General features: G+C 33.6%; 1 protein-coding gene across 1 annotated transcript; it reads right to left on the bottom strand.

Annotated features, from left to right (window-relative positions):
* Positions 1-776: 776 nt before the first annotated feature.
* On the bottom strand, positions 777-21,001 carry LOC111043212 (HEAT repeat-containing protein 6). Its single transcript, XM_039436171.1, has 15 exons — positions 20,655-21,001; positions 18,894-19,142; positions 16,740-16,955; positions 15,556-15,750; positions 12,108-12,338; positions 11,266-11,435; positions 10,182-10,405; positions 9,389-9,579; positions 8,721-8,925; positions 7,566-7,787; positions 6,090-6,349; positions 5,249-5,392; positions 4,653-4,733; positions 3,914-4,129; positions 777-3,200 (listed from the first exon to the last, which is right to left on the bottom strand). The coding sequence occupies exons 1-15, from the start codon at positions 20,796-20,798 to the stop codon at positions 2,943-2,945; spliced, it is 3,006 nt and encodes a 1,001-aa protein (XP_039292105.1). The 5' UTR covers positions 20,799-21,001; the 3' UTR covers positions 777-2,942.
* Between the last annotated feature and the right edge of the window lie 432 nt (positions 21,002-21,433).

The following is a 21,433-nucleotide window of genomic DNA, read 5'->3' on the forward strand; positions in this document are numbered from 1 at the left end:
TACAGTACTGTGAAATGCAGCAAGTGTGACATCAATCTTTGTTTTAACAAGAAAAAAAACTGTTTCTTTGATTTCCACCACTGACTTGACCACAAAAACCATGAGCTACTAATATCAGGCTATTGATAAGGACTTGTACTGTATATAAAAACTGTTTTCATTTCTATTTCACAATTGACAACATCACAAGATTCTACAATAGGCTACATACTGAGTGCTTGTATATAAAAACTGTTTCTATTTTTATTCCACAACTGATGACAACAAGATTTTACATTAGGCTAGTTGACAAGAGCTGAGTGTTTGTATATAAGGACTATTCTACATCTGACTTGACCAGACATGATTGATTTCACACCAGTACTGAGAACTTGTTAAAACGTTAGTAAAAGTTGAACATTTTTTTTAAATATACAAAATATGTTATATTTCTAACGTTAATAAAATTTCATGATTATTTCTCTATATCCAAATGTGAAATTTCATAATGCGTTCTATTAGGCTATATAGAATAGCATATTCCTATAATTTTCAAAGATTTCACCTGCAATAGTAATAATAATTTAGGCTATTGCCATTTCTTATGACGGACTATTTACTCTAAAAATTATTCAGATTTGGGTAGGCAATCAGAATAATTTCACTAATTAAGTATTTACTGTAATATAATAAATATTTTTATTTCAAAAATCAAAATAAGTCACCCTTTATAATCCAAACCCCCTTTTTATAAGCATCAAATATTTGCTTGAAGTATGAATGCTTTCCATGATGAAACTTGCTACTCAATGCATGATGACTCCATTTGGAGTCATGACTTAAAATGTCCAAAAAGTAATTTTGAAAAATGTTAGGATTTTTTTTGTTATTTTTATCATTATCAGCAATGAATTCTGAGTTCAATGATATTTTTTTCCAAAAGATTTGAAAAATCATGCATTGCAGGGTTCAATATACTGTCACAGTCTCAATTTGTTTTCAGACCAGGGCACTCCACTTGTGATGCTCTTTTTTCTTTTATTGATGAAGCTCTATCTAGTCTGGATAAAGGTGAAAGGGTGTGTGGGATCTTTGCTGACTTGTCTAAAGCATTTGATTTAGTTAATATTGATATATTAATATCCAAATTGAAATTCTATGGTATAGAGGGAACTGTGCTCAGCTGGTTCAAATCGTATTTTGAAGACAGGTTTCAGCAAGTTGAGATTAACTCTGAACAGCAAATTTTTAGCTCAGGATAGTTGAAGGTTAGGTTTGTTGTTCCTATTCACGATCTTCTCTAGAGGTGAAATGCATTGCGTCAGTGAAGAAACTTGAAAAGTGGCAGCAAACTTGTTGATTCTTAATATAGATAAGACAAAAAATCTCCTTTTCAGATCTACAGACAGATTCAATGTTGAATTGCAGGATCACACTATAGAATATGTAAGTGAAATAAAAGTTCTTGGTATAAATATTGACAACAAACTGTCCTGGAAGCCTCATCTTCAGCATTTGAAAAAAAGGTTGAGTTCAGTCATCTTTGCATTAAGGTCATTAAAACAATTTCTCCATTTCGAATCCCATAGAGAGATCTATTTTGGTCTTTTCCACTCATTACTGTCTTTTGGAATAGTTTTCTGGGGTAGTTCATGTTACTCTGTTGAGGTTTTCAGGATTCAAAAATGAGCTATTAGGGTAATGGTTGGGGAGTCACAAAGGAATAGCTGTAGACCCCATTTCAAAAGTTTAAAAATCCTTCCTTTACCCAGTGTCTACATTTTGGAGGCCCTTTGTTTTGTTAAGAGAAATCAATGTTATTTTACTCGTGGTGATGATGTTCATTTTCATAATACCAGGAATAAACACTTGTTGAGAGATGAGATGCATCGCTCCACTTTCTATAAGAGAGGCGTTAGAAGCTCTGGTATCCAATTATATAATACATTACCTGATTTCATGAAGGGTATGAATGAACGCGACTTTAGATCTCAATTAAAGATAGATTTTTCCAAAGAGTGCTTTCTACTCAAAGGAAAAGTACATTCAATATTACTCCACATGAATGGTATAATGCTTTCTTTTCCTGTGTCTTGTGTATTTGTTACTGTGGGCTGTGTCTTTTTTCGATCATTTAGAGTTTTGACAAGTTCCTGATCCCCCTGTTTTAGGTGGGCAGTGGATGCTATTTAATCTATCTATCTATCTATTCTTATCCAGGCAAATTCTCTAGGAGCTGCATATTTGTGTGGACAAATGCACATTCAATTTTTGACCTTTAAACCACTGCGACATACCACGCTTTTATATATAGTAGCCAGATTAATAAGTCCATTATTGGTTTGTGATAAAAGTGACGAGAACGCTAGTGTATATTGAAATATTGACTTTTCAAATTAAGAATTAACGATAGCCAAAGATGAATGTGTCGGCTTATGCATAACTAGCTATGAAATTGAGTCGCATGATAATTATAGTGGGTAAATTTCAAATTTATCACTATCAACTCAATATGTAGTTTGTGCATAAATGTCGAGATGAATTCGACGTTGGTGATGTAATAGCATGCTCAGTACTGTTTTTCTTCACCGCTTTCTAAAACTTAAAAATTATAATTTTTTGTCTACGATCAGCTGATGATTCTTAGAAAGAAGATTTATCTATTCAAGAGATATGGTACTCCATGAACAATAATAATTTGAAGATTGCAGAAATTTATCACAGACTAGCTTATTCAAAAGATAACTTTTACGGAATATAATATGCTCTTCCATAAAAGGAGATAATTGATGAGGTTTGCCATAGCCTAGCTACTACGGTACGGTAATCTATTTCATGATATATCACATAATGTTAGCTCATTCATAAGCTATTCAAGGTTACAGAATGATCTCTATAAAAAGTTACTCAATTGAAGAGGTTCCAGTTGATTGGTTTAAAATGGAAACTGTACATCACCGGCTTCACGACGGAGCTGCAAATATGTTGGTCAGCATTTCCAGTGCTGATTGCTGCGCCTGTGATGTGTGCGCTGGAAGGCTGATTGATGAAATGTGTGATCTGGCCGAAATGACTGGTTGAGTATTCTCGGGAAGAGCGTTTCGCTGGAACCTGTGCATGTGTTCGGAGGCCACCTCCATCCTGAAGACTAAAATGTCATGCAGACGGCCGAGATCTTCCACTGTGGCCAGCCGGGTCAGTTGACATACGTTCAGGCATAGCTGCAACAAATAACCAGCGTTTTAGAGTCATAATGCACAATTGACGTTCAATGCTAAACCATGAACAAAAATGTTCCCATTTATTACAATGTGTTGTTACAATCCGGGTTAAAACGAGCATCGTTTTTATCCCCGTTTTAACTGATATTGTGAATAAAGGGACCTAAGTATTTCATACTTATTTGATGCATCTCATGTTAGAGGTACAACACGAACTAAAGTACGAGAGCTTTTACTTTTTACATGGCTCTCTCTCGGAGTGGGAAACATGTGATTCCTTAACAAAAGGCCACGAAAATGTCGAAATTAATAACAATAGGCGACCGCTGAAGGGTCATTAGAACTTCTATCTGTCCATCCATTGCATTCATTGCTTTCCATCCCCCGTATCGTTCCCAAAAACCGAAAATTATGTCATAAAAAATTAATAGATCAATTATATGAAGAAAGCACTTAACCATCTTCGGTAAATTAATAATATTTATGCAGAAAGTTGAACAGTTTGGTAGTTCAGATGTGATGATGCATCATACGACAGCCCTGCAAAGGTAAAAATGAGTTTTTTTTAAATAGTGTTATTGAGGATCGAACCCTAAGAGGTTTCATTTTTATCATTTCTCAAGGTCATTGGAGAAATCTAAATATAAACTTCATTGTAAAAGCTTTTTTCAACAGATGTGTTGAATATTTATGATAGTTTGGTTGAATTTTACCTGGTCGAAAAGTGACGTTTGATGCTTGAACTCTCTGAGATCAGGCATGTTGTAAGCGTTTTCCAGGCCATCCAGAATGGTTTGCCAAACAGTGAAATAGTGCGAACCAAAGTGATTGCGTTGAGAGATGCTATACAGTGCATGGCAGGCATTCACTCGCACTTTGAAATTGTTGCATTTCATGATTATATTGCAGAGTGCTGTTAAAATTTGGTCCTGCAAAATAAAATCCAATTCACATAAACCATGAGCACATGTCTATTCTGGGGAAAACTTACATCAGTTGATTAGAGCTCAGTTGAAACAGTATTTTTGAATAAGCTTAATGAATAACCAACCACAACCTCAACATTCCCAAGAGAGAATCATGTGATAAAGGGCGGGAAGAATTATTTTATAAGATTTTCTTTGAAATTTTCATTGATCTAAATCTTTTTATTTTTACGTGATGTATGACATTCATTTTTCCACAATCAGTTTCATTGGAGAAGTCAAAATTCTTAGTTGTCAATTAAAAAACCAAAAAGAAAAAAGAAGTAATATTACATGGCAAAACTTTTACGTGTCATACAGCGCTAATGTTGGAGCGCTGCTTGTTGCAGTTGACTAATAGGAAAAGAAAGAAAATTAGAAGATCCACCCCTCTTCCTCAGCTTCAGCTAATTGATGGGTTGAAGAAGGTTGTTCAGAATTTGCATTGAAAAATGAAAAATTACAATGAAAGTACGGTAGTACCTACCTGCCATGATGAGGCACTAATTGATTGGATGGCTGAGTTTTCAAATAAACTACTCAACGCATAGCAAGCATTCCACTTGAGCTGAAAATGAAAAAGCTCATTAATAATTTAATTCACTGAGCTGCAATAGTATAGATTAAAAATCGTATCCATTAAAACACCTGTACAACAAAGAATTCCCACATGAAATTTAAGCATGAATATCAACATACAGTGTATCAAGGATTTTATCAAACTTCAATGAAGAATTGACACTGATTTGCCAGAACTGACTACTAGTAGCCTGTTTATTTATGAAAAGAAAATAATAGTAAGGGAAAAAGATAATAAATATTATAACATTTAGTACTTGAATTAGATTTCATACGAGCAACTGTCTTAGTTATGTTGTTTCCCGTGTTTGCCGCACTGTACAAACTTCAACACACAATAGTGAGTACATAATAATCAAGAATCAAGAATTAATTTGTCACAATATTAAAAAATACATCAACATCGTCAGTTTCAACAAACATAATTTTATAGTATCCATAAATTAGTTTATTTTATTTTATCAAATCCAGCATTCGAATAAGATCGAGTAGAGTGTGAGATACCTTCATATTCAAGCCGGAAGATGCAGCTTTAGTGAGGGCAGCACTGGTTTTCTCTATTGAAGACACATAGTCAGGCTGCTTGACATCTTCTTCAGTCAATAATTTCACCAGGTATCCCAAAGCTCTCACTGCACCAGTTCTCACCTGAGAAAAAAATAATGATCCAATCAGTTCCTGGAAAATTTATATTTTCATTTAGATCTGACTAATCTTGACGCTTCAACTCTAATACGTTTTTAGCAATACTAGAGCATTGAGTTCAAAGTTTTTCATTTGATTTTGAAGTTGCAATTTCACATAATCTGCGAACTTTGCCACTCGTTTGCTAACTTTTTAATACACATCGCATGTAATTTTTGGTGTAGTGTAACGTTTACAGTGGCTGTCACTAAGTTCATCATATTTGACAAGAAAAAATATGTTTCAATGATTCAAAAGTAATTTTTCATAATTACTATTGAAAATTTTATTGAATTGTTGGAAAATGATCTGGCAACGTTGCGGAGATAAAAAATGATAACGCTATCTGCTTTGTTGAATGATAGACAAGGATAGCAACACCAATGTCAATCAAATACTGCCATTATAACGTGAACCTCAATATAGACAAATTGAGACTCGCAGTTCTGAGGCACTCCCGCTGTGTTGAAACAACAATGTAAAACGACATGTGTGTTCATCATCCATTGACAATCACAAATATATTTCACAATAGAATGATTGGGAAAATACAACAGGCATAGCCTAAAACTGTCTTTCTCCCAAACTTAATGGATAAAAATCTCAAAAAATGTTATAGGACACAATTCATGTTCTATCGCTACAAATTCAAGTGACTGACATTATCATTGTCAGAAGCGGCGCGCAGCGTGACCTGGAAGAGGGCGTGAACGTCGACACAGTCACGCAGATGCGTGTGGCGCGCGATCGTCTCGCACAGTTTGCCGAGCGACCAGGCCGCTTTGACGCGCACCGCCAGCGACGCATCGCCCAGCAGTCGCTGCACCGAGTCGCTCACGTCGCTCACAAACTGCTCGTCGTCCTCCAGCGCCGCAAAAGTCAGCAGCATTGCAATCGCGCGGATGGCCGCTGCGCGCGCACCTTAACAAATTCAAATCAATTTACTTCAGAAAATGAATCGAAAAATAGATTACAATGCAAGCTAAAAATATATGTGTACGTCAAAATATAATAGTATACCAGTTCAACTAATTGTTTGATTAATCTCTTTTTGATTGTATATGATTATACGTAGTTTTCAGTTGCTCTACACAGTCTAAGCTATCCTGCGGTTTATATCCCTACTTGTTATTAGAGGAACAACTAATTCAAAAAATTATCAAAAAGTGGTTTAAAGATTTTAAAAAATCTTTAAATTTAACAAAATCATCACAGAGATTGATTACCTACTATTCATCTAATTTTTTCACCATTCATGTTGTCAATAGGTTCGTTTAAGGAGCACGGTAAATAGTATATTGTTCCAGTTCCAGTGGTTAAATTGTTCCATGTCACTTGACTACCCATTATATTACTGGTGCAAAACTATTGTTCTTATGGAACGCCACATCAAAATCTTTGGTTCAAGCTTTTGACGCACGCGCACACTTATGAAGTTGATTTCCACCAAAGTATGTCGTTTACTAGCGTAAATGAACAAAGGTGCTTTAGAAACCTACCGTCTAGAGAAATATGCACTACTTCCACTTCATCACTCACAAATATTCTATAAAGAAGAAATCATGAATGGTTATCAAACAGCAATTTGTTGGCTATGTATTCTGCGGCTTTGCTATGGTAAACCAACAAGCTATCAGTGCATGCGAAGGAGATTGATCCTATCGACCAATGACAGCTCTTCGATTAAGGTACATTCTGAATGCACCGCGGTCAGAGTGCGAAGCAGGAATAATTTACCGGTTAACTGGATTTTTGAACATCAACTGTCAAAATGGTTCCCATGGGACGCGGAATTTTTTACCGCTAGTTACAATTTACCGCTAGGAACAATTATTTACTGTGTTCCCAGAACGAGATGCTCATTGTTTCATTATGACACAAACACAACTACTTCATTGAAATCCATCATAACATTTCTTTGGTGTGTATGCCTACATGAAACGGTTTCATGAAACAGATACCATGAAACACGTTTATATTATATTGCGTTTCTCCAGGGTTCAGTGTACCTGAGTTGTTTAATGAAGTGGAATTGAGAATAGGATTCGTGTTTTTAATCAACACCGTTACACAGAGGTTCAACTGTAAAGATAGAAATCATGAAATCATTCTAGACTAACACTGCTACTGAACACACCTGACTCGTCATGCCCAGTGCATCCGAAGAGAAGAGTGATGACGAGGATGCTGAGCTCGGTGGGCAACTGCGCATAGATGTGCGCACCTATGTTGGCCACACAGTCGCAGCCGGCTGCTGCTATTGGCTGAGCGCTCTGCAGCACTGCCAGCAGGGCACCGCCCCCTTTCCCGCCCCCTCTAAGCAGGTGGCACCACTCTTGCACGCACAATGCCTCCGTTTCTGTAAAATCAATCACAAGTATTCTTTTATTTATTTGAAAAGCATACAGACTCACAGAAACTACATAAAGAGCCTTGTTTACATAGTGCATCAGACTTTATCATGGTATATGATAATAATAATTTATAGTATAAAATAATTACAAGGTAGATTCAAGTATCATGTCCGGTTTCACCAAGATCGGTCAAGAGATTTCGAACATAGCAAAAGCATAAGTGAATTGGAACATAATATGATTCTACAGCTATAGTTACTACCAATAATAAGTGCACACTCGTAAATCGTACCCGGCTTGACAATGTTCAAATATCTTGACCTAGCTTGGTGATACTGGACATCAGACTTAAAATCTTTAGATAGATATATCTGGAGTTTTCAATGATCATAAAAAATTATGTAAATTGAGGTTGAAATTCAATTTAAATTAAAACTTATTAGCCATAATATTACATACAACACAATTTGAATGTGAATGTAGAAATGAGAAAAATGACTGCTGTCCTTCAATAATACAAGGAAGATTACAAGGATGAATGTATACTACAAAAATACAGATGAACTGAGAATCGAATTCGCATTTCATGTGAGACTTTCAATTTTACAAAGAAAATCACGAATTAATAATTTGATTAATAAGAAAAGTACAGTATTTAGTTATGTTTAGCTGAATTATGTAAATAATTTTTTATGAATTATGTAAATAGTTTCAAGTACTTTAGTAAATATGAATCGTTAGGTCATGTCAGAGGCTCTGAAATCGATCAGTTGCGACCTGAAAACTCTTGACACCAGACCTGAGCCAGCCAGGTCACTCTATATTATTATTAGTACTGTAGTTCAGTTTGATAAGTAAATAAGATAAAAAATCAATTTATGTGCATTTCTTAAACTATATAAAGAAAAAAAGTTTTGTAGCATATAAGTGGGGAATACCTTTCGAATTAGCCATCAAAGGAGCCATTTGTTCAAGAGCTTTGGCGGAGTGCAGCTGAACCACATCAGAAGTGCTGACTAGCGAAATGTGAAGTGCTTCTAACACTGCCTCCAGGTGTGTTGCTATAATCCCGTAATGGTTGCGTGTGAGATGTGTAATCAGCTGCCAACTTTCCACAATTACCGAAACGGGACTTGCCGCATCCTATAAAATAAGGTCATTCAGAAAATATAGTTCATTCATATACAATCACATCCATTCCTTTACACATTCAAATTGCTTCAGTTACAAACAAATTGAAACTCGTTTACAGAACAATAAAAAACCTTAAATTATCACCACTAACTTAACGAGAAACTTTCCCTGGTTGTTACGTCATAATTTTTTCATAAGTTTTTCTATTTTTGAATGAATCAATAATATGTCATAAAATTGTGTCTCGTATAATCATAAATTTGTTGAAAATAGAAAAATAATTATTTCAACCACAATTACAGAGAAAAGATAACTGATCAAAATGTAAAACAACTTTCATATACGTATAACACTATCAAAGCTAAAACACATACATAATAAAGAAAATTAATGTGATAAAATATCATTGTACACTAAGCAATCCTGAGGGGAAATGCTACTTTTTATAGTAATTGAGTTTATATCAACTTACCTTGATAAAATCTATACAAAGTTCTGGTAGGACTACGTTCACATTGTTCATTTCTTTGTTGTCAATATCAGAGCTGATTTCTTCCTGAACGACCTCTTTTTGTGAGATCAGCTTGCATATTTCATCAGTTGTTGGATTTAATGTGACAAGTGCCCCAATGTATGTTAAAACAGCCACTGTCATATTACGTTCTGCACAAACATAAATACATTAAAATTATACATCTATGATAGAGAGAACAATATTATTAATTGGCATTTATTACTTCTGCAATAGTGTGAACCATTCAGAAAAGAATATCATTTTGATATTCAAAGTTATCAGTTATCTAAATTGAAACTATGCTCTGCTTACCATATAAAGCAAGGAAAACTATAGGAGCATTGGAGTATCAGGGTTTTAGAACTAGATCACGCGCGCTTTGCAAAAAGAAGAGAAAAGAGAGAGAAAAAAGAAAAAGGAAGAGATATAAAGGGAAAAAAGGAGAAAACAAGAAAACTAAATGAGAAACAAAAAGATAAAAGAAAGAGAATGAAATAGAGCAAGAGAAAGAAATAGAGAATAGATTGTTAATTTACCGAGGATTGTTATAGACTTATTTCAAATTCTTCAAGATTTCTGTACGTCATGCTTTCAGTTTGTCAAGTTTATATTGATACCCTTGCGGAGTATGGGTTAACTACTAGTAATACTAAATTTACAATAACGCCCAGTAGTGTGTGAGATTTTTTACATCAAATAAGTCTACTTACTCTGAATAAGTTAGGTGCTATTGAGTGAGTTTGAAGCGTACCTTTAAACCTCAAGAACGGACAGACAACGCTGTGTAGTTGGGAGGCCAAGCCGGGCTTCAATCGGTGGTAAGGAGTACACCCAACTAGAGCCGAGGTGCAGTGTATTAGATTCATGTAGATGAGGGGCGGACTGTTCTGTTTGAAGGCACTTATCAGGCATTCATGCAACGACTTCAATAAATCTGCCAACACACTTGAGAAGGCTGTGAATGATGCCGATTCCCTGAAAATATACGAAGTGCAGTATAAGCTAAGGTGACCATCCGTCCCGCTTTTTAGGTTAGCGTCCCGCTATCCCCAGATTTACTCAGGGGCGCTATTATGTATGATCAACATATGATCAACGAAACGGGACGTAGTCGCAGTTTTTATAACAATCTTTATTTTCTCATTTTTATAATTGGAAACGTTTTTCCTTGACGACATTAAACATTCCTAAATAATTCAAAATAGCTGAAACTTTACACTATTTTCTATTTATACTATTTTGTGTTCAATTTTCTAGAAATTATTGGAACGTGACTATGACAATGACTACGACTACACCCCGTTTCAGAAAGCCAATTTCCTGAAGTCAGGTAATCAAAGTCTAGAACTTAGCCAAATCCCGAGCTCGGAAACCCTTAATGATAATTTAAAAATAATGACCACCTTGAATGAAAAAGACCAAGAAATTGTCAAAAAACCACAGATTTATTGATACTTAGAAAGACCGGTTTCGGTTATTACACCATTGTCAATCTCTGATAAAGGTTTAATGCCTTTAATGTCTAAGTATCAATAAATCTGTGGTTTTTTGACAATTTCTTAGTCTTTTTCATTCAATATGAATAATTACCACAAAATCAACTTCTCAACTACACAAAAATTAAAAAATAATGACCACCAAACAAACGGGGAACATTCTATATTGTAATAAATAGTGATAAAATTCAATAGCACTGAAAACAAGAGTTGAGTAGCAGAATATGCCTCAACTTATCTGAGCTATGAGATAACCACGGAGCTGACCGTTTCCCTAAGAATTCCCATGGAACACAGCAGAATTGGAACAAAGTAAATAATAAGTAGTTGGAATCTTACGTTTCTTGTGCATAGACGAAGAATCCCTTAGCAGCTGATAGCAGAACTGATAGAGTGGCAATGGCAGTGGACTTGACTCGAATTGCCGGTTCCCTCAGAATGCTATGTGGAAGGCCACAGCTCGAAAGCAAACTGCCATAGAAACCAAACAGTTCTTTACATCCACACACCTACGACAAACACATATTAATCAAGCACTTTTCATCATGCGTAAAGTAATTTATACAAAACAACTAAATTCAATTGTATTACTTACTATTTGAGGTAAAAACGTTTTCTACTTATCAACCGATAAATTAGATTATATTTATTCATGTATGTAGATTACAATTTATGCTGGCTTATACTTTAAACAATACTTATCATTAAACTATACTTTGAATTATCATGTCATACCTATTGGAGGTTATCTCAATAATTTTAGAAACTGTATCGTCAAACAAATATAGATGACTATTCAATGAATTTCACCAGAGCGAACCAATTGAATATTGAACGATATGAATAAAAAACAATTAAAATTTTCATACTACAGGCCTAAAAATGTTAAGTACCATAGAGCAAAAATCGCCAGTTTGGTCAGATGGCCGTAAATACTTGTTAAAAGGAGATTCAAGGATATCGATATATATCCTATTAACAATGTGCTAAAAGCGCCAAAATAATAATACTAATTATTTAAAATAATTATACCTAGTGAGATACACGTTATGAATCTTGTAAGTATGACAGACAAGGATAGCAAACCAATGTTAATCAGGTGCTGACTTAATACAGTAACATGAATCTCATCATAGTATACGATTCGATCTGTTTGAACTTCCATCTAGCCTTCAATTTACCTTAGTCAAGTTCAAGAGCAGATTCAAACTCGCGAGTCGGACCTTGGAATGGACACGAGCTCGTTTTGCCAATCTGCCACCTTCATTGTCCGAAAAGTCCGAATCACTTGTCGTCAAATTCAATTCGGCCAAATCGAATTCATCAACTTTGACCACTGACGTTTCATCATCATTCGATTTCAGGCCTTGTCTAATTGCTTTTGTGCGCTGCTTTCTATGATTTACTGGACCCTGAAAACAAAATAATAATATTTAAATGACACACAAGTGAGAAAGTTATTCAACAACGTGAATGTATTCTCGCAAATAACCATTTATCAAACGAATACTTGAGTACTTTACATATTAATGGCTTTAAATCTTATATAAATAAACCAACCAGAATCTTCAATGGTGTAGCATCCTGTTTAGACCACATATTCTTCAAGGAAAATAAAAACAAAAATAATGTTGTGAGAGGCGTAATTTCAAAAACCAATATAACAGACCATTATAGTATTTCTTTACATTTAAATGCGGCTAGTGATAGGGAAACGAACCATACGGAAGATGAAGTATGGACTAAGACCAAAATCGACTTTTGTGGACTTATGTGCGATTTACAAGGAGAAAACTGGTACGATATATATAGTGCCGATGATATAGACATTATGGTGGATGTTTTAGTTGAAAAATTAAATTACTTGACACATAAAAGAACAAAAAAAATTCAATTAAGTAAGAATAAAAGGCCTCTTAAAAAATGGATTTCGCCCAGCTTAGTAAATTCTATTCGTGTAAGAGATAAGCTGCATAAGAAGCTGATAAAGCAGCCAAATAATATTCAATTGAACAACCAGTACAAAACATATAGGAACATTCTGAATAATTTAATAAAACAATTCAAAACCGATTACTTCAATAAAAAATTTGACGAACACAAAAATAATTCCAAAAAAACTTGGCAATATATCCACGAGCTCTTAGATACTAAAAAAAAATACCAAATCAATCAATATAGAGGCCAAAGTACTTAACAAATACTTTGCCGAGGTAGGAGAGACTTTTGCCAGGAAAATTTCTGATGACATAAATACCCATTCCTCAATCTCAAACTAACCCATGTGATAAAAGTATCTTCCTCAGTCCTACTAACGCCACCGAAATACAAAAAATTATTGATCAATTAAAAAATAATGCAACACCTGGAGCCGATAATTTTACTGGAGCATTTATAAAACAAATATCACACTTTATTACAGCACCTTTGGAATTTATATTTAATAAATGTCTGAGCAGTGGATATTTCCCCAAGAAATTTAAAGAAGCAAAAATCATACCTATACCTAAATCCGGAGATCTCAGCAAACCTGAAAATTACAGACCAATAAGCCTTTTAAGCAATTTATCCAAAATACTAGAAAAGATTTTAAAATTGAGATTGATGAGCTTTTTAGAAAAAGAGAATATAATCAGTGATAACCAATATGGGTTTCAAGCTAAAAAGTCAACCAACGACGCGGTCATTCGTTTGAATAAAATTGTATAAGACAATTTTAATGAAAACAAAAAATCTCTAGCCGTCTTCATGGATTTATCAAAGGCTTTCGATACAATCCCAAATAATATACTTTTAAATAAGCTGGATGAATCTGGAATTAGAGACTCAGTAAACAAACTTTTTTCAAGCTACTTGTCGGATAGGAAACAATATTTAACTTTAAATGGTCAAACGGATATCCAATCTACTTCACATTTTAGTTTGCCTCAAGGTTCGGTTTTATCCCCAATATTGTTCCTAATCTATGTTAACGATCTGTTGAAGCTAAATCTCAGAAATTGTACTACATTGTCATTTGCAGATGATACAACGCTCGTTTTTAGTGGAAATAGCTGGGAGGAGCTCTTTAATAATGCAAATAACAGTTTAAAAATAGTGCATAAATGGCTTCAGGACCACATTCTCACCTTAAATACCGATAAAACCAAATATATCACTTTCTCACCCAACATAACCGGGCAACCACCAATATCTCTGGATTTAAGAATGAATACCAATAAAACCAATAATATGAATGAAGAGCAAGAGATAAAATCACTGGAAAGAGTGCAAACTATGAAATACCTAGGAATATTAGTTGACCAACACCTCAAGTGGAACAAACACATAGAATATTTATGTTCAAAACTAAAGTACGTGATACACATCTTCTACAAAATACAAAAAATAAAAAATTTGGATATAATTAGGAAAGTATATTATGCATACGCCCACTCATTATTTCAATATGTAATAGAGGTCTGGGGCGCCGCCTTTGACACACATTTAAAAAAAGTTTTTATTTTGCAAAAACACATTATAAGAGCAGCTCTTGGAAGACCACGACTTTATTCAAGTAGAGAAATTTTCATCGAACTAAATGTCCCGACTCTGAGACAGACCTACATTAAAAGAGTAATTCGTTACATAAACAAACATAGAAATCAGTTTAAAATTCATACAACTCCCTATACCATACGGGCAAACAGTACAAATACATTTAACATACATCTCATAAAGCTTACTATATGCAGACATCAACTTCAATACTATTGCAATTATCTAATCAATAAAATACCACTAGATTTTGTTAACAGGAATATAACTGGGAATTTAAATAGAATTATACAGGAATGGATTGACAGGAACATCTACTTTAAATTAATCTAATGAATAAGAGTTTGAGATACATTCGTGTATGTCTAAATTTTAGGATGTTGAGGATATGATTTAATATTTTTGTTTTTGTTTTGTATTCTTTCTTTTCTTTATTACTATTGTGATTTTATTTTGTATCATGTAATTACAATTGATTCACACCTGCACTCAGGATCTCCTTTGCAGGTTGTTATTAAACTTTATTGTCGATAATAATATAGTGTATGTAAATTATGTATCTATTTTGAAGAGACAATAAAGCAATTTCAATTTCAATTTATGCATTGATTGATAAGGAAAGCAAAGAAATGAATAGGTGATTTGAATCCATTTTTAATGTATACACAGAATTCCGTCAAACACGTATTGCTAGTGATAATATGATTCTGAATTAAGAAATGTATAGCAGTAAATGACGTTACTGATGTATAGCAATCAATCTAAGAGGAAAGCTGAAACTCAATTACTTTAATCGGTTATTGGTCAAGCCAGTTTTTAGAATTGAACCAGTTGACAGGTTATTTATTTGAGAAATATTGAAAAAGTGTTAATACTTTAATAACAGATCTTTAATAGTACTACTGTATATCTTCATTTGAAATTCGAATTTTGGAGAGGTACGCTTCAAAAGTAAGCCTTTAGGTTTCCTTAATTTCTAAATTTGTAAAATGCACTTCAAACATCTTTGAAATAGCATTTTCAAATTACAATCACAGTAGAATTACAATAATCTTTCACAATTGACTAAAGGAAAAAATGTTATCACCTTACCTTCACATCAGCACTATTGTGTACAACTGGCAATGGCGTTGGAAAATGTCTCTTAGGTCGTTTGAATTTCCAATCAGCCAGGCCAAAGTGCATGTAAGCCATTATAATTCCGATGACATCTCCCAAGTGTTCTGATAGCCATTTTTTGTCACAATCACACAGACCTTGCACTGCTTCAATACTGCACGTTAATACCTGAAATATAACACATTGAAAGCTATTAGTATATAATAATAATAATAATAATAATAATAATAATAAAGATTACAAATCATGAATAAGAAAAATAATTCTGTATTGTTGTAAACAGTACAATACAGTACAGCCTTGGTGCAAGATCTGGCAATGAGCTTTAAAATATTCAAATTACAAAATATATTACTCTATACCAAAACAATAATTAAGTCACTTGTAAAGTAACATAAACTTTCCAAGAGGTTCATGAGAGCTGATTAATGAAGACTAAAACTAATAAATTGAATGGAGAAAAGCTTTATTTTACTGTAGGCCTATGTGAATTAAATTCAGCCTAGACCCATTCAAAATTACACTATCATAAATTAAATGCATTCAAAAATCAGTTTGAATATTTAAAAATCAATTAGACTTCCAATGAATATTCTAGGGTTGTATGGGGTGTGAGACCAAACTAATCACAGCATTCCTTTCCAGCTTAATATTCAAATTTATCAATGGCATTGCTATGGAAAAGCACGTGTTTCAGGGGAACAAACTTTACTCATAATTTCAAAAAGAAAATTCACCTTTAATTTGAGAATTTCTATCTAAAGTAAAGTGAAAATTGTTGTGATGTGAACTTAACCCTACTTTGAACATTTTATTGGACTAGATTTAGTAACAGAAGTTGTGGGCTAGCGATATTTTCATTCCGATATTGTAATTGTTTACCCAATGAATAAATGGATAAAAGGATAATTGAACACGTTTTGGACTGTTTCAGAATGATAATGACAAATATTTTCATGGTTGAAAAGTTATCTAATTTTTATGGCTTTATCGCAAAACCGAACACTGACGGTAGCTTGAATAATAACTGCAGATGTTCAGTGATTTTTTTCCAAAAATGCATATGGCTTGAAGAAATATAAAAATTATTTTTAATGAATTAAAATTCTATATTTCCCTCATTTAAGATGTGTGTTCTTTCTCGTTACAATATTTACCTGGGAATAGCAGAGATCATCCATCAGAGGGGTATTAGTGATTAGAACGGCCAGAAATATTTCTGAGACAGCCAGCAGTTGATTGTGATTTAGACTTCCGGTGTGAATGAGGGCATTCATACACCTGATTCTCCAGAATTTTACATTTTGAGGAATCAATAGATTAGCTCGATCTTCCAGTCCCTCACTCAAACGGTTTATTAGTTCCTGGGTTACCTGAAAACAAAAGAGTGAGATACAGTAAATCCAGTGATAATGATGTGAGTTATAATAACGAAAGGATAACATAAAACACTATCTGAAAAAAAAACTTGAAACAACTTTTTTTAACCAAATTGAATTTTAAGACTTGATAGATCGCAACATTAACAAGATTAGAATAAATAATTAATCTAAAACTAGGATTTGAAACAGTTGTTTATGTACCGAATAAGATAATAAATCTAAATACACTCACTTATTGTATCATGCTTTCGAATCGCAAGTAGTAAAAATATAAGAATAGAATAGAATTTATTTGTCAACGTATTTACAAGAGCACATGGACATCATTATTTGAGTATTGTATTGCAGATTAGAGCAGCCAATAGTATCATCTCATTAAAATTTCAAAAACTTATCACAGAAAAGACAATGGGCCATATGAATAAAGTTGAGCATTTGCTTATACTTCTAAAATATGGAGCATATGCTTCATTTTCTATGAATAAACGTGAGCAAAACCTCTTGCTCATGCTCATCAAAAAAATAGTTTGAAAATTCGCTCAAAAGTAAAAGCTTATGCTCAAAATTGTATAAATGAACTAGAGCATTTGCTCAACTTTTGAAGCAAATGCTTCAAAAAAGGTGAGTCTAGTCTGGAGCAGCTTTTCACCTTTTGCTCATAGTAAAATTGCTCAACTAATTCGTGTGAGTAAGAGTACTATACCAGATACGATTACAACCAATAGTTGAGAACAATAAAACTCTTTTAGATTCAACCATTATAATATCACCATTATTCATACAAAAGATACCTATTCGATATAAAGATAGCCATCACAGAATAGGAAATAGGCATTTAAGAACATGAGAGTGTAGACGATTATAAGAAGGCTATTGAGATTATAAGATTATGCTGAAGATTATTATCGAGATGACATTTTTTCACGCTATTAATTCAAATTGCAGAACTCAACTAGCTTAAAACTCAATTCATGGATAGAGAACAGAGCAGACGACCAAACAGCGGTGTCTATACTTGCATATTTAGCGCTTACGTGAATAGCACATTCTAACCTTTCACTATAAAAACAAAGTAAGGCCACAAAGGCGAATCAGCTGATGAAAAATCTTTAAAAACGTGAGCATTTGATTGCTTCTATGATGAATATTCATGAGCATAGAGCATAAGGTTTTGCTCATGAGCATTAAGTAGAAGCATAAGCATTTGCTCATTGAACTCCTGAGCTCCTGAACTCAGGAGCATAAGGTGAAGCTTATTCATATAAAAATGAGCAAATGCTTATGCTTCTACTTAATGCTCATGAGCATAACCTTATGCTCTATGCTCATGAATATTCATCATAGAAGCAATCAGAGAAACAAACATTAATGCGCAAGAGCAATTATTTAAAAAAAGAGGTCATTGAGGCTTATGTCATCCCACTCTTGGAGAGAGTGAAGTGATTTGTATTTAATCCACTCTTGGAGAGAGTAAAGTGATTTGTATTTAATAAGAGTGATTCCACTCTTAGAAACAATAGCAATATGAATGTAATATAAATGCCAGATTAACAAAGATAATGTAGCATAGGTAGGTAATGATTAAGCATTCACTAGTTCTATTACTGATAACAACATGTTACAATTGCAATTTATTCGCTCACTTTTTTACTTCGCAAAATGAAATAGATTTTACTCCTGATGAGAAAGAAGTGTAATTCACTCCATTTCGAAATGTAAAAAAGTTGCGATTTATTTGCTCACTTTTTTACTTCACAAAATGGAATAGATTATAATCATGAGAATGAAGTGGAATCCATTCAATTTCGCAATGTCAAAAAGATACGTAATTTTTTTTTCAATTTACTGTAACATAGAAGTTCAGTAATAGTCTGCGAGTGCACTATCTATTATCATCTATAAATCTAATAGGTTTACCTTACAACTCACCTCTTCAATTGATGATGGTTTACTTTCAATGACAGCATGCAATGCTTGAAGAACATCGATGAGAGCGACATCAGCAGATAACTTCAACGCCTGGCAGCACCAATTCACAACTATGCACAGTGATTTCCCTTCGATTTTGACAGACAGCTTTGTGACTAGATTCATTATCAAGTGGCTACATTTCGCAACGAGAAACGTATCCGACGGAGATACCAACTTGCAGCACTGGTGTATGAGGAGAACTGCTTTCTGAAAAGTTCAACATTCCGTTATTCATACAGATTTATAACTATATGCATAATCTGAGTTCAACGCTAATTTTAGTTTAAAAAAATGTTTGTGTCCCATTTTTCAAACAAGTTACCTACATTGTACATTCCCAGTTTATACAATCAGTTATCTACTACAAGTAAACTGAGCTTGTACATCTATTTTATGTGGATGAACCACAATGTAATTCACAATTGAAATGAAAAATCATAAATTAGCCTATTCTCAAGTCACTGTGACTTGGTCACAACAAAAGTTTAATTGAATGCTGTAGCCTAAGCCTATTATAAGCTCATAGAGCTTGAAGGAATGAAGGTTAAGAATAAGATTGTTAAGATAATTGTTTCAAATTGCACTTACTGTTTTCAATGGAGGCAAATGGCTAGTAATGAGTGAAGAGTTAGGTCTAACATTTATGCCATTGACAAAACGAAGCATGCTTGCAAAGAGCATGATTTAAATAATATTTACAATTGCAATGAACTCAATCTACTCAATTGCAATTAAAAGAAAACTTTTCTATGATTTTCCAAGTATAGTTTCAGGGTGTACGGTAACTCATTAAAAGTAAAATCATATAAAAATTTATGAGATGGTTATCACCAGGAAAACATTAAAGATCAAACTCCTTGAAAAGGCATGAATGAGTTTTAGGGTGATATCAAACGTGAACTCCAGATGATCAGATAAGATAAATGACGACCACAGATAATTATAGAGGATATTATAGGTTTTTATAGGTCATAAGCTATTCATTTTCATGAAATTTGATTATAACCCTATAACATAAGTTATAGGCTAGTATTTGTAAACAGTGGCATAAGAGATGTCTCACAAATTTTAGGGATGAATAAACCTTGTAAAAATCAATGGCGACCAAATTAACGCCGCGCGAACGTTGATATGACTTTACTAGGAGCAGGCAGATATAAGTTTAGGGCGTTGATTACATAGAATGTGTACATGTACAAGTGCGGCACGCTTGATTATGCATGACCAATCGCGCAAATGAGAAACAGACTATGGAAAGAGCAAAAGGAACACACACTGAACGCATGTACGTACTGGTTGAGTTTAGTATGTTCAGCTGCATCTACCTATGTCAAATGTGTATTTTGTTGATTTTTTAGTTCATGCATGATTTGCCGTGCACTTGCACATGTACCCATTAAATTTGATCATACCCTATAACATAAAGTTCTTTGAAATGTCTCTTAATAAAGACACTCACAACAGTTGGTCACCCCCCATTTACAAAATATGAAGTTAGATTTAAAATGGCAGGACTAAAATTTCAAGTCTTAGAAAACTAATTTTTTATTCAAATATGTTTCCTAATCAAACCTATGGTCAAATTATACGACTTGTAAATAAAATATTATGCAGTTTCCATAATTCTCACCAATCCTGTGAAGAAAGATCAAAGGCTCGTTTCAAAAAGAGATTGCATTAAAAGTATTCATCAAGATAGAATCAAGTTTCTAAACTTACATTGTTATTATATTTAATGCAATCACTAAAGTTTAGCGCATTTAAACAATCAAGCAAATGATTGATACGAGGTTTATCACTGTCACTCCTGCCGCATTCCAATGAACTAAATTCAGCCATGTATGAATCTAGATGTTTCTCCATTATTGTGATTGGTTGGTGTGATTCAGTTTTTACACAATACAGTAATTAGTGATTAATAATGAATTTGTACTTTTAAAATACAAAGCTCTGTAAAAATATTAATTGAAAATACAGAGAACCGTGAACCGAATGCATGAGCGTAAGTTGCTAGACTCCATCTTGAATTAGTTTTGTTTCCGTTGAATAATTTCAACGCCATCATGATCGTATCATCATCACCACACTATTCAGCCTTTCTGAACGCAACTTGCCTAAACACATCACTTTTTCAAAAGTTGATTCTACGTTGAATACATTGACCACGATTGATGTTTGTGAATTATACCTATATACATACAGAGCTACATGTGGGCATAAAATCAACCAAAAAGGTTAGTGCAATGCCGTATCAGGTTGTACACAATATTTTTATCCTGAACATTATGCAATAAGGATAATTCAATGAGTAAATTAAATCATAACTCTCCAAATTTATTTTATAATTATTCTATCAAAATAATAACAGCCATATTCTATTGGTAAAGGTAATATTTTTATAATCAGGAACAATAACACATAGGTAGTTCAGGCGCAAATTCACTAAAAAAGGCACTCTGTAGTCATTTTCGGGTAACAGCCATGGAAGATGTCTTGAT

This window comes from Nilaparvata lugens, chromosome 10, assembly GCF_014356525.2.
Source record: "Nilaparvata lugens isolate BPH chromosome 10, ASM1435652v1, whole genome shotgun sequence".
In the NCBI taxonomy this organism is placed as follows: Eukaryota; Metazoa; Arthropoda; class Insecta; order Hemiptera; family Delphacidae; genus Nilaparvata; species Nilaparvata lugens.

Bases quoted from the DNA above. Each gene is read 5' to 3' on its own strand.
- LOC111043212 (XM_039436171.1), bottom strand. From the start codon at position 20,798: ATGGAGAAACATCTAGATTCATACATGGCTGAATTTAGTTCATTGGAA. The intron at 19,143-20,654 runs GTAAGTTTAGAA...TGAACTTTTCAG, and splicing joins GCATTAAATATAATAACAAT to AAAGCAGTTCTCCTCATACA. The intron at 5,393-6,089 runs GTCAGTCACTTG...TTTTTTTCTCAG, and splicing joins CCGCTTCTGACAATGATAAT to GTGAGAACTGGTGCAGTGAG.